The sequence below is a fragment of the Eleutherodactylus coqui genome, chromosome 11, assembly GCF_035609145.1.
Source record: "Eleutherodactylus coqui strain aEleCoq1 chromosome 11, aEleCoq1.hap1, whole genome shotgun sequence".
Lineage (NCBI taxonomy): Eukaryota > Metazoa > Chordata > Amphibia > Anura > Eleutherodactylidae > Eleutherodactylus > Eleutherodactylus coqui.
In genome coordinates this window covers 117,534,501-117,548,492 of record NC_089847.1, presented here as the reverse complement: position 1 = coordinate 117,548,492, position 13,992 = coordinate 117,534,501, and the positions used below count along the sequence as shown (strand labels likewise).

Below are 13,992 nucleotides of genomic sequence, written 5' to 3'. Positions count from 1 at the left end.
CCTCGCTGATACAGCCAGTGATTATGGTACATGAATTGCTCACATGATGCTGCAGCCAATCGGTGGTCTCAGCAGTGCCTTTCATGCACACATGAGCACTGAAGTCTGCAGTGGTCTTAAGCGATGAATGTGACATCATCGCTTCCTGTATCGGTGGGGAATGGAACGGTGGGGGCCGAGTTGGCGGTGCAGGACTGCTGGCTGAATAATATTTTAGTTTTTTTTTGTTGTTTTTTCTTTGTTTTTTGATACCATTACCTAACCTGTGGCAATTTTTTAAATGTTGGAAAACCCCTTTAAATTAAATTCAGTAAGCAATAAAAATAGTTACTTTAAAGCAAAAACCTCTCCTGATATCTGAGCCGAGTGCCGGTTTTGTAATGGATTTTGGAATAGGATCTGAACGCGGCTCGGCTAGTAACACTGAACAGGCTCCGTTAATCTTTACTTCCTCAAATAATATTTCAGGTCTTTGGCTGTCAAGAGGTGGGAACCTTTCCTAAAGTAAGACGACTTAGAGAAAATACAGAAGGGAAATGTGAGGAGGTAAATCATGGCTCAAAGGCATTGCTTCCCCTGCCCATGTGCATGAAGCATGGAGCTATGTGCAAGGCGAGGATTACATTTCACAGGAAGGTCACAGCTGAAGCCCGGGCCTGGATCAAACCCAGTGACTTAAATCTTCTCCATGCCGAGGGAGCGTTGGGTTATGCCCTGGAGTTATTCGAATCACAAATTGGCTCATACCACAAAGCCCATCAGCAATATAGAGGCGTTATGCTAACTCACGGTTTTTCTGGGTTCTGTCGAACATGCCGTCATCTGCCAAGAGTGACTGGAGGCACAAAGATTTGGCCATGTGCAGAACAACGTTCCAGTAGGCAAAAAGTTACTTTACTTCCGTGGTAATACGTTTCCCATGGGAAAATCCTTCTAATTATATAAAGCCTTATGATGAATATTAGGGAAATTTACTTTGACTGTGGTGAAAGTGACTGTCAATACCTTAGCTCCTTCAAGGTGGTATGAAGAATTCTGCAACCATTGAGGTGGATTTCCATTGTTTATCTCCAGATGTGAACTGACTAAACTTCCGACCACTTGTAAGTTTGGATGAATTGTCAGTACCTCTACAGCCTTTATTAAGGGGAACCTGTCATCACCAATGAGCACCATGAACAAAGTTAGGGTGCTCATAAGCCCAGTCCCAAGGAGTCCAGGGATGTACTTTCTATACTCGCCCGACTTCCCATTCCTGTGCTGTCACACATGAAAGTTGTTGCATGGACCGTGCAGTGGACTCATCTCTTCATGCTGTCCATGCGCACAGCTTGTAGAAGAGAGTCCACAGCACTGTCCATGTGCCGACTTCCACGGGTGACAGCCCAGGACCGGAGAATCTGGGGAGTATAAAAAATTCATCCCCGGACTTCTTGGGATCTGGCCTATGAGCACTAGGACTTCGTTTATGGAGCTCATAAATGGTGACAGGTTCCTTAGCTGATTTATCGTTCAAAGATCCGATTATTGGGCACGAATGTCTGCCTGGTCGTCGGGCCATGTAAGACAGACAAGGAAAAGCCAGTGAACAAGCAAATGCTCATTCCTTTGCTGATTATTGTTTTCTAGCAAGCATAAAAATATTTGCTGGTTGGCTGTACATGTCCATGTATGGATGGGAGATGTACAACCGGCTCTATTGGGACAACGATCATTCGTCCCCATATCAGCAATTCTCGACCCGTAAAAAAGGAATATAAACAAGCGTCAATCGGCATGCTTTGCTGATCAGTGCTTGTTACATTGGGTTGAGAATAGACCCTTGTAAAAGGACCCTTAGGCCCAGCTCACACGGGCGGATTCCAATTGCGGAATCCATGGGGCAAAACGCAGACATGGAAAAGCATGTCAAATCACTTTATCGCTCACACTCGTGGATACAAGCTGTGTATTTCGCGAGTGGAAGAAAAATCATAGCATGCTCTATTTTGTCACGGATTTCGCACAGACGGTCTCCATTGAAGTCAATAGAGGCCGTCCGACTATTGCTGATCACGAGAGCAGCTTGGGCCAATCAGAGAGCAGATAGAAATGCAATGGTAGTCTAACAATGCACTGTAGGGATTAGATCGTTTGAAGATTGCTTCGGCCATATTGGGTGGCCGAAAGTGGGAACCAGGATGGGTGAATCGGAGGAACGTCAGGGAAGAACAACTGCTAGCCGAAACTGAAGGATGGCTTTAAGCCACCATAGAGACAAAGATTTATTGGGCTTACAGAAGGGGGAGGGGGTGGTGGGGTATTCGGGGGTCGTGTGTTACTAACAATGCAAAATATCAAAGGACTAAATGGAGATTTGTTTTAATAATGTGCCCAACATTTGACGATGGTTGTTTTCATTCCACCGTTTTTACTGTACATCATGTTACGAAACGTGATATTTCGTCTGGGGTTATAGCCTGTTACAGTTATTTCTTCCTGTCAAGAGCTCTTTAAGATGTATTGTTCTCTTTTTAAACCTCAAGCCAAGAAGTTAAACGAGAAGTCAGATGTCACCCCAAGGCTTCTACGCTTCGAGTTTCCCAGAAAAAAAAGAAAACAAGCCTTACATCATGATTATTGAATGGCCTTCAGTTCCCAAGTATGCGGCGGTAGTCGTGGATTTTACGTTCCAGTAAAGGATGTGGACAGAATCTTTATTGAAACATTATGTACGCTGTTTTTATAGTAATTCCGTTTTCCAGACATTCCCTTCTCTAATCGAATTGGATGCAATGATAAAAAGTTGTATTTCGACACAAATTGTTTGCCTGCTCATGGGTTATTCATGGCATTTTATTTGTAAGATTGTTCCCGAGGACATTTCCATCCTTAGAGTCGTCACAGCCGGCGAGGTGGTTTCCTCCCGTCTGGGCCAGTAGGGCCAATGTTGCTTTGCTTACGGTCCTTTAGAGAGACAGAATCTGGGCCGTAATGAGATTGGCCAGTGTAAATATCAGCCTTAACCCCTTAATGACACGGCCTATTTTGGGTTTAAGGACGCAACGATTTTTGGCGGATTTTCTTCTCCATTTTTCAAAAGCCATAACTTTTTTAGTTTTCCGTCGTCGCGGCCGTATAAGGGCTTTTTTTTTGTGTGGCGAACTTCAGTTTTTATTAGCGCCATTTTTGGGTGCATAAGACTATATTGTAAAAGTTTTATTATTTTTTTTATGATCGTAGGGAGAGAAAATGCATCAATTCTGCCATAGATTTTTTTTTTTTTACAGCGTTAATCATGCAGCATAAATGTCATAATCCATTTTTTCTGCGGGTCGGTACAGTTACAGCGATACCAAAATTCTTAATTTTTTTTTTTTTCCCCCCACTTTTCTGCAATAAAAACCCTTTTTTTGGAATTCTTTTTTTCTTTTCTAAATCACTGCATTCAAAGTCCTGTAACTTTTTTATTTTTCCATGGACGGAGCTCTATGAGGGCTTAATTTTTGCGAGACGAGCTGTAGTTTTTATTGGTACCATTTTGGGGTACATACGGCTTTTTTGATCACTTTTATCGCGTTTTTAGGGAGGCAAAATGCTAAAAATTAGCATTTTGCCTCAGTTTTTTAGTGTTTTTTTCCCCTGCACAGTCAAAAGCACGTGCAGCTTATTGTATGCGTCGTTATGGACGCGACAATACCAAATATGTGGGGTTTTAATTTTCTTTTTTTACCTTTTTTTTTTCTTTTTTTTATTCATTTTATTTTGCCCTGCCATGCCTTATCGCTTATACAGCGATCACAGCCTGTGGCAAGTCTGGCGTCTACATAGATCGTGGCAGGGAAGGTGTTAACAGCGGGGGGCATATCTCCGATGCACCCTCGCTGTTGCAGCAAGAGGCTGGCTATGACTGACAGCTGGCTCCCGCTGCGGGATAGCGCGAGATCATAAGTGATCTCGCTCTATCCCCAGGGCGTAAGTTTACGCCTTGTTGCGGTAAGTACCCCGCTGCCAGGACGTAAACTTAGGCCCTGGAGCGGGAAGGGGTTAAAGGGGGTATCCCAGGATAGACATTGATGATATATTACTAGCATAGACCACCTATGTCCGATTGGTGGGTATTTGACAGCTTTTGCCCCATCCAATCGCTAAAACAAAGGCCGGTTTCACATCTGCATCAGAACCCCCGGCCAAACGTTCTGCCACAGATCAGGCTGCAAATATCAGTAGAGAAAAAGTGCTGCATGGGCAACTGGGCGGAAAGTGGGCAGATCCCATTATAGTCAGTGGGGTTCGTCCGGCGCTGTTGGGTTCCGTCCAGAGATAGAGTCATTTGGCCACGGGGATTTCCCTTTTCTGCTCCCCGAATGCAACAGGAAAGTAGAATTCCTGCCGCAGATGTAAAGCCACCCAAAGTAGCAGTAATGACAGTTGATCTCTTGACGACTCCATTTGGCTTTTTCTGAAGGTTGTATGGATAATCATTGACTATACTTGGCTGAGGTCACCTGGAAAAGCCAAGCGGAGACCACATGAGATGAAGTAGTAAGTTGCTTTCCTAGTGCAACTATAGTCTAAAGTTGGCAGGGATGACAGTGGTTGGACTTCTACTACTTCAATGTTGGTGGTGTGTCCAAGTAATAGGCCATTGATAACTATCTCGAAACGATCCTTCAAGCAGAACTGTCAAAACCTAAGATGCTACCATATAATATGCTGCAATCAGATTTTAATCATGTGGAAAATCTGGCAGCTAATCTATAGGGAGTTCCTCAGCAGCAGATTTACTGCTATAGATCTGGTCTCCAAAAAAGGTCCCTTCTCCCCACTGGTTTTTGCCTCTGTTGATGGCGTCTTGACCCTCATGACCACTGCAGCCTATGGTTGGCTGTAGTGGTTACTAGCCAATATGACACATCATCACTGGAGGCCAGGATGCATAAACCGGAGGCTCAGCGGGCAAAGCTCTTCAGGAGTGTAGGGGGAGAGATGCAGAAGGTGAGTGCAATATATACCATAATATGAAACTGTCTTCCACAACCTCACATTTGTAGCAGACTGGCTGTTCCTCGCTCAGTTTTAAGCCTCCTACACAGCTGTTTCTGCTTCAGTTAATGACTGTTTTTCAAACTACATACGAAAATGATGATCCTTATCACCTGTTTAGTATACTTGGTTAATCATACACCTGACTATAATCCTACAAAATCCATGAGCATCTAGAAGAATTGATGCTGTTTTGAAGGCAAAGGGTAGTCACACCAAATATTGATTGGATTTGGATGTCCCTTTTGTTCATTAACTTTGCCGTTTATGCTGCTGATTTTTTTTTTTTTGTACGCAGCGTTTGGATGGGATTTCTGTACACCCCATCCACTTTGTTACTACTTCCTACATGCAAATCTGCTGCAAAAAATACTCAGTATATCTACCCCTTGTGAACATAACCTACAATGAAACACTTCTTTTTACCTGGACCCGTGATTCCCAACAAGGGTGCCACAGCTTACAGGCTGGGAATCGCTCAACCGATGTTGAATGGATTTTCCAGGCAGGACCTGTTAGAATACACCGGGGTCGGAGTGGAAGCACTGCTCCGACCCTTGTGTAGTGGCTGGTGCTTGTAACTGCAGGCGCAGCTTTCATTTAAATCAGTGGGAGTTGTGCCTACTATCAATGTTTCAGATATTCGGGTCCATCATAATCTGTGTATACCGACCTCTTCTTTCAGTAGACCACCTCTCTAGAGGATCACTTTTTGTTGGTCGGCTTTAAGAGTTTTCACTATAATTGGTTCTTTCTGCTTTATCATGTTCATCTGGTCTTGTGAGGTTCCAGATTATCCTGAAGCTCCGTGCTCAAATTCCACATTAGACCACTTGAATTTCTGCCTATGTTGAGGCTAATTTTTCTTAATAAGTGTTAAATGTGCACACTTCCATGTTTCCTGCTGTGCGCTAATACAGATTGCTGGGTTACAAGAGTTCAGTCACTTCAAGAGGATAATTGCAAACTACCTTAATGGCATAATTACCCATCCGCTCCTTGCAACATAGGATGCATAAGAAACGGTGTTAGGTGTTATGTCGAGCATTAAAAAGGATGATTATCATATCAGACACAATCTCTGTCTCCTAAAGCACATCTTAAGTGACTGCTCTTTTTACGTGTTGTCCAATCACTTCTTGGCAAACGTTAAGGCTCCTTATGAGATTATTTTACCGACCTGATCTCCTTAACAACCAAAATCTCATTGATGGAGTGCAGTCTGTTCACCATTCCATCACAGTATAGTATGAGATTGACGGGTGAGTTAAGCAAGTCAATCCAGTAGCATGAGCCAACTTTAGCGGGAAGTTTGGCACAATGTAGAGCAAATTGTTACGTGTGCTGCTGAGACATGTTGTACTCCTGTGCTTCCAGCAGCACAGCACTCTCAGGGTTAATTGATTGAGCTGGCTGGGTGTGGTTCTTCCTGCTAGCCAATCTCCTGGGTCTGGGCTCACATATAAATCCAGCTCCTGGTCAGTCTGAGGCTGGTCTTGTACTGTTTGGATGTATCTGTGACGTGTCCTGTTACCTGCTATGTGTTCTGTTGCAGCTTGCTGTGTGATCTGTGCCTTGCGGTTCATGTCCATTTGTACGTTTATTTTGTGTTAGTTTGGTCTGCTGAGCTTGTATGCTATGTCTGCACTAGGTTGGCCCCTAGGGCCCTCTAGTAGATGTGCCTTGCTAGTGTAGGGACTGCAAGATACGAGGAGCCTTGCAGCGTAAGTTTATTGGCCAATGTAAGAACTAACACCTCGCATTTATATTCAGCTTATCATCTACTATTAGTGTTTGCATTGTGGCTGCTGTATGCTGTGTATTCCGGCTCTGTGTGTCCTGTTGTTCAGTCTCTGTCATGTGGCATGTGAATGCGTCCTATTCTGGTGCGTGGCTCCTAGGATCAGCTAGGGCCCAGATCCGAAGACCGCTGGGCTGCCCTTATTGGGGCAATGTCCCCGCTTAGGTAGGGCTAGGTCAACCTCCCGGTAGCACTGGGTCAGTTTCCTGAAACCTGTGTGCGTACCCTGTCCTCTTTAGTCACACTCGTGTGGACCCTGTGTTTAGTTTGCCCACATAATCGTAACACAAATATAGCGGGGTACCGTGTTAGCCAGAAAAATCTATATGATGTTAAATACTTTTATCTTATTATATGGCCACGGAGGGGTAAGTATATTTCAGTTTATTATTTTAACTCCTTCTTTTGAAGTGGCGTTGTCCAGTAACCACACAACCCCTTTAAAGGTTTGCTGCCTGGTTCGCCTATGGATTATTCTTGACCATGTGATATCGCAGGGGCAGGACATCATTGATGACCCTTCTAGATAAAAGAAATTGTCCAAAGCAGACAACCCCCTTTAAACAAATTTATAACTTCTTTTTAGATATACTTGACCAGATTTTGCTGACCAGCTGGTATCCAATACTTTGTCCAGTGGGTTAGATTCACTGTAAGAATTGGAAAAAAAAACATTTTTGGCAAACCTTCTCCATAAGGTTAAATACTCTTCTATTAAAAGCAAACTCCAAAGTATTTTGGAGATGATACCTTTATTGGCTAACCAGAAAAAAAAATATTTTTAAGCTATCAAGGATACTTAAGGGCCTTTTACACTCGCTCAAAAGCCATCTTTTTGAGCAATATCGTTGCGTGTAAATGTGCCCATCTTTCACTTTTCTGCCGAACTATAATTTTGTGTTCAGCATAAAATCCATCGTTCGGCAAAAGAGCTGATAGCAGAGACTTCACGCTGTGTTCTCCGCGGGGAGTGCTGATAACATGGTCTCAGCTGTCAGCCCCACGGCAGAACAAAGGGAATGTATTTAGAGAACAGACCACCCGCTGTTCTCTGAATATATAGCTCCCGGTGGCTCGCATACATTAATAAACTACTAATTGGCATTAGTAGCAATTAGTGGTTTATCTAAAATGATTGCTCAAAAGCCATCTTTTGAGCGATCATCTTTGCGTGTAAAAGGGCCTTAAGTCGTCCTAATCAAGTTGGTATGAATACTAGCTTGATGAAGAGGCCCAAAGAAGTCTCGAAAGCTTGCAAATGTAATTTTTCTGGTTGGCCAATAAAGATATCGCTTCCGTAATACTTTAGACTTTTTTATAGAAGAGTATTCAACACCATGGAGAATGTTTGTCAAAAGTTTTTTTGGGGGTATTTTAGTCAATCCAACCCACCGGACAAAGCATTGGATACTAGCTGGTCAGCAAAATCTGGTCAAGTGGATCTAAAAAGATAGAAACTTCTTTAGAGGGGTTGTCTGCTTTGGATAATTCCTTTTAGCTAGAAGGGTCACCAATAATCATTTTCTCTGATAACAAAAGGTCAACAATAATGGGCAAACCTGGCAGCAAACCTTTAAAGGGGTAGTCTGGGTACTGGACAACTCCGCTTCAATAGGGCGGAAGGAATTAAAATAATAAACTGAAACATACTTAGCCCTCTATTGGCCCTGAGATCCAGTGCTGCAGCTCAGCTGTGGTTCCCGGTGATGGTTGTGATCACTGACGTCACAGGAACGCAGGTGACTGCTGCAGCCAATGAGAAGCTGCAACGTCGCTGCTTGTTCTCCTGACATCCGTGCTCACATTTTGAGCACCATGATGTAAGGAGTTCAGGAATGTGACACGGCAGCCTCTCATTGGCTGCCGCAGTCACCTGAGTTCCTGCGCCTCACGGTCACAATCACAAAAACGGGCAAAAGTCCTGGTAAGGCGAGGTGGAAAAAATACAAAGACCCTAAAAGGACCTGAACCAAGGGCCCCTAAAGTATCTAAAAGTGCAAAAAAAGTGGCAGCATAGATGGAGAGGTTTCAATAAAAAAAAGCAACATTTTGGGTTTTCATTGCCTTTTTCAAGCTTGAAAAAGGCCATAAAAGGCCAAAACGTAGCTTTTTTTTATTGGACATGGAACAATAAATACTTTTTTTATTTGAAAACTCTCTATCTATGCTGCCCCTTTATCTGCACTTTTGAATCACAGGTCTGCCAGCAGCACAAACCTGATAGCCGTTTTCAGCAAGGCAGCAACAATGCACGGCCACCAAGGAGCCCAAATCGCGGACCCACGACAATTCCAGAAAAACATGGGTGGTACAAAAATAACTAGAGGTACACTTTGTCATTCTGGAAGAATGAAGTGTACCTCTAGTTACTTTTGCACCACCTATGCTGCCACGCTCCTCTTTTTTTGAGTTCCTGTGATGTCAGCAATCACAACAACCACTGGGACCACAGCGAGGCTGCAGAACTGGATCCCGGCGGCATGCGGAGGCATCAGCCCTATCGAAGTGGGGTTGTCCGGTAATTGAACAACCTCTTCACTACCATCACAGGGAATATCAAACATTGCTTGATGCCCTTTGAATCTAGTCTTCTATATCTAAAGATGCTTTTTACAGTAAATGAGTTGCCTATTAAAAATAGGACTTGGCCGCTTATCACCACTGTCTGAGTGGCAAATGTGGTGTAAACACTAGACGTGAGGGGCAATACTACCCTTGTGAATCATGGAGAAATCACACTTCCCACTTGTCATTTGTAGAGCGAAAGAAAATAGAATATGATGTAACATCCATTGATCGCCCTTGACTTGGCACAAAAACTCTGCCCTCTTGCACTCCAGTTCAGGGACGGCTATCTAGTTCTCTCTGAGTTCAGCTCGGAACTTTGCAGGGACTCTCTTGTGTCATATTGCTAGGCTTTGTCATACCGCTAGGATTGTTGGACGTGTGACTTCTGGAACCTCCGAGAATCGAGAGACCAAGGTCCATCTTCACAGTGAACATTGGCCAGGAGCATTGATGTGCAGAGATGACGCACAGCGATTATTCTACATATGAACATGTCCTTAAAGGGGTTTCCAAGAATTCTACAAAAATGGCCGCCATCTGTGCAGCCTGTCGAAACCTGTCCAAGGACAAGAGAATGCATTTCTAGATGGAAGGAGGATGGGGAGGGTATGAGCCCAACGCCACATTGTTCAGTCTTGTAGGACTGCATGGTAAGCCTGGCAGAAACAAACAGTGTGGTGTTAGGCTCCGCCTACAGTTAACGCTCAGCCAATCATAAAGTGACGGCACATCCTAGTAATAAACCATCCCTTTCTAAGGACCAATTCACACGGCTGTATATTTCGTCCGTCTGCTGTCCGTGTATTTCATGGACAGCACATGGCCCCATTATAGTCGAAAATTTATTGCATGCCCTACTCTTGTCTGTTATCACAGATAGATTAGACGGCACAAGGACGGGTGAACGGGCAAGTATTGTCTGCAAATTGGCTCAGAATAGCGCAAAAAATGGATGCCAATTTTGGCACGTTGACCATTATGTGTCCATGTACTGTCCGGACCTAGTCAGTCGTAGACTCGGCACACGGACCGAAAACGTCCTGCTCATGTGCCTTTGGCCTTACTGACACGTTAACCCTATTTTTGGTTAAAAAATTAAAACTTTCTTCCGACAAGTCCTAGGAAATACATTAAGCACACAAGATTGCGATTGCCTTGACTTACAGCACTTAGCTGATGGGCTTTAAATTAACAACTTATGAAATGTTACAGGGTTAAAACCGTATAATTAAAGCTTTTAAAGGGCAACGAGCTCCGAAAGGAAAGCGTAAATATTACTTTTCCTCCAAGTGACTGCATTTGATTTAATGGCACAGTTGGCTATGAGGGAATTGGCTCGGCTCTGTAATTTATTACAGAAGAGGAAGACTTGGAGGTCATGCAAATATGTAGGTCACTTAGCTGAGAAACTGATACTTGACGGTACCTTGTGTCACACGTGGTATGAATTGCCAGGGGGGCTATGACTAGAGACTGATCTGGGATAACAAAAATAACACCTTGCCGAACCTGAGCTTTATTGTCCGAGAAACACAATATTTAGCTTTGATTAAGTAGATTTTTTTTTTTTTTTTTAATTAAAAATTTTTTTTTTAATTTTCTGCTTTCAGAAAATTGCATCTGGAAATATATTAATGTGTTGCAGCTTCTGTCACAGAAGAATAAAACTGATAATTAAGAGTCCTTTTACACAGTCTGAGAAATCGTTCAGATTCCCGCAATCAGTGAGAATATGAAGAATTAGCGTTCAGTCTAAATAAATGCATGAATGATCGATGAGCAACAATCAGCCAGTGTAAATAGGCGGCTGTTCATTTATGATCGACGGCCTGTTTACTGTGAACGCAGACTGGTGGGCCGGAATGATCCCAATCCAGCTCTGCTCTCATTCACTAGCGATGATCGTTCCTGTGTAGGAAGATAATGGGGGGGAAGGCAAACCTATTAAATAGTTTCTTTTCAAGTGTATTCACGAAAGAGAAGGAAATGTCACACGAGATGCAGGGGGTTAAAATGAACCCCTGGCAAAATATTATATACCTAACACAGGAGGAAGTGCGGAACCGGTTAAAGAGGATTAAAATCCATAAATCGCCAGGCCCAGATGGAATACACGCAAGGGTTCTAAGGGAACTAAGTGATGGGATAGCTAGGCCACTATATCTAATATTTATGGATACTATCAAGACCGGGGTTGTACCACTGGATTGGCGCATTGCCAATGTGGTTTCAATATACAAAAAGGGGTCCAAAAGAGAGCCTGGTAACTACAGGCCGGTAAGTCTCACTTCAGTAACTGGAAAAATATTCGAGGGGTTTCTAAGAGACGCCATCGTAGAATACCTCAAGGAGAACAAGGGAATAACTCCTCACCAGCACGGGTTCTAAGGGTACGATGAAGTCAGCTCTAGGCTGGACGTGGGAGAGTCTATTGATCTGGTATATCTGGACTTCTCTAAAGCATTTGACACTGTGCCACATAGTAGGCTGATATATAAAATGAGACAGCTCGGATTGGGTGAAAACGTGTGTATCTGGGTAAAGAATTGGCTCAGACATACAAAGCAGAGGGTGGTAATAAGCGGTTCATACTCTGATTGGGCCACCGTCGCTAGTGGGGGGCCACAGGGTTCAGTATTAGGCCCCATTCTGTTCAATATATTTATCTATGACCTGATAGAGGGACTGCAGAGTATAATGTCAATATTTGCAGATGACACAAAAATATACAAGATAATTAATGCAATGTACGGCTACAAACGGACCTAGATAAGCTGGGGGCTTGGGGAGAAAAATGGCAAATGAAGTACAATGTTGATAAATGTAAGGTTATGCACATGGGCAGGAGAAACGGATGTCACCAATATACACTAAATGGGGTACTGCTAGGGGAAAGTAAGATGGAAAAAGACCTGTGGGTACTAGTGGATTGTAGACTAAACTGGAGCAATCAATGCCAGTCAGCTGCTGCAAAGGCAAATAAAGTCTTGGGGTGCATTAAAAGAGGTATAGGGGCGAGGGACGAGAACATTATCCTCCCACTATATAAGGCACTTGTCAGGCCTCACATGGAAATCTGCCTACAGTTCTGGTCACCGGTGCTCAGGAAAGATGTTACAGTGCTTGAGGGGGTCCAAAGAAGGGCAACTAAATTAATAAACAGAATGGGAGGACTGGAATACCCAGAGAGGATATCAAAACTGGGGTTATTCACCCTGGAAAAAAGACGACTAAGGGGTGATCAAATAACTCTGTATAATTACATGAGGGGACAATACAAGGATCTCTCCCATGATCTGTTTATACCCAGGACTGCGACGGTAACAAGAGGGCATCCTCTACATCTAGAAGAAAGCAGATTTCATCACCAACACAGAAAAGGGTTCTTTACTGTAAGAGCAGTGAGACTAGAACTGTCTGCCTGAGGACGTGGTGATGGCAAAATCCATAAAGGAGTTTAGGAGGGGACTGGATGTCTTCCTAGAGCGGAAGGATATTCCAGGATATAAATTTTAGGTGACCAGTAGGGTTGTTGATCAGGGTCTTACAGACAGGTAGGAACTATTAGAGGTTGATCCAGGGAACAGTCTGACTGCCATTAGGGAGTTGGGAAGGAATTTTTTTCCCGAAAGGGCTAATTGGCTTTCTCTGGATCAACAAGGAGGTTTAATCAAGCTGAACTAGATGGACATTGTCTTCATTCAGCCTTACATACTATGTAACTATGTAACCTAGAAAGCATTAAATTCCCATATAGTGTCATCTTAGTATTAAATGGTCCACAATGCTGTGAAATATGTTGGTGGTATATAAATCATGGTCTCTAAGTAAATATCTTGTTGTCTACTTTCCATTTTCTCTAGCTCAGAGACATGTCCTAACTTATATGGAAGATGCTCTCACTCAGCTTCTCGAACATAAAGATGAGGTTGAACCCAACAGCATTGCCAAGTTCTTCTCGGAGTAGTGAGTATTTCTTCTTCTAATGCTGTAAATGTCTGTCCTCTTAAATAATATTAATTAATAAGACATTGCTATTAGCAGAAAGTGAACACTTGTACACATGAGGAAATCATGAAACCTCCCTTTATATCACTATTTAATGTGCGTCTACTATGCATCACCATCATGCTGACCAACCACACATGGAGATGCCTGGACCAGAGAAATGTATTTGAAAAAATACAGCAAAGCCAAAAATGTAGCAGATGCCTGCAAAAATGTGAAGTCCCCAGGCCCTAGTTGTGCCAGTAGGTGAAGGTCCTAGAGTTGGCACCCGTATCAAGCATTTTTCGCAAATCCTGTGAAGAGGATAATAGTTGACCATCTAGGGCCGTGATGGCGAACCTATGACACGCGTGTCAGCACTGACACGCGTAGCCATAGTCGCTGACACGTGGCCGCTCTCGGACACTCACCCTGTTGGTGATTACTAGCAGGGGCCGCGGCTCCCCTGCTAGTATTCACTAACCAGCCCTACTGGTAGCAGCACTGATCCCGGCGCACACTGTGATGTCAGTGTGCAGCCGGGATCCTCCTCCCCCCTCCCCCGACGTGTCTTACCACTTGATTCCGCGAGAGCGTCCGGGGAGGAGGAG

General features: G+C 43.6%; 1 protein-coding gene across 2 annotated transcripts in view; it reads left to right on the top strand.

Annotated features, from left to right (window-relative positions):
• CSTPP1 (centriolar satellite-associated tubulin polyglutamylase complex regulator 1) overlaps positions 1-13,992 on the top strand; it is a 129,641-nt gene that overhangs the window by 37,161 nt on the left and 78,488 nt on the right. For both annotated transcript variants that reach the window (XM_066583372.1, XM_066583373.1), the window contains exon 2: positions 13,258-13,360. In XM_066583372.1, coding sequence (XP_066439469.1) covers positions 13,258-13,360 — 103 coding nt within the window. The remainder of the gene's footprint in view (positions 1-13,257; positions 13,361-13,992) is intronic.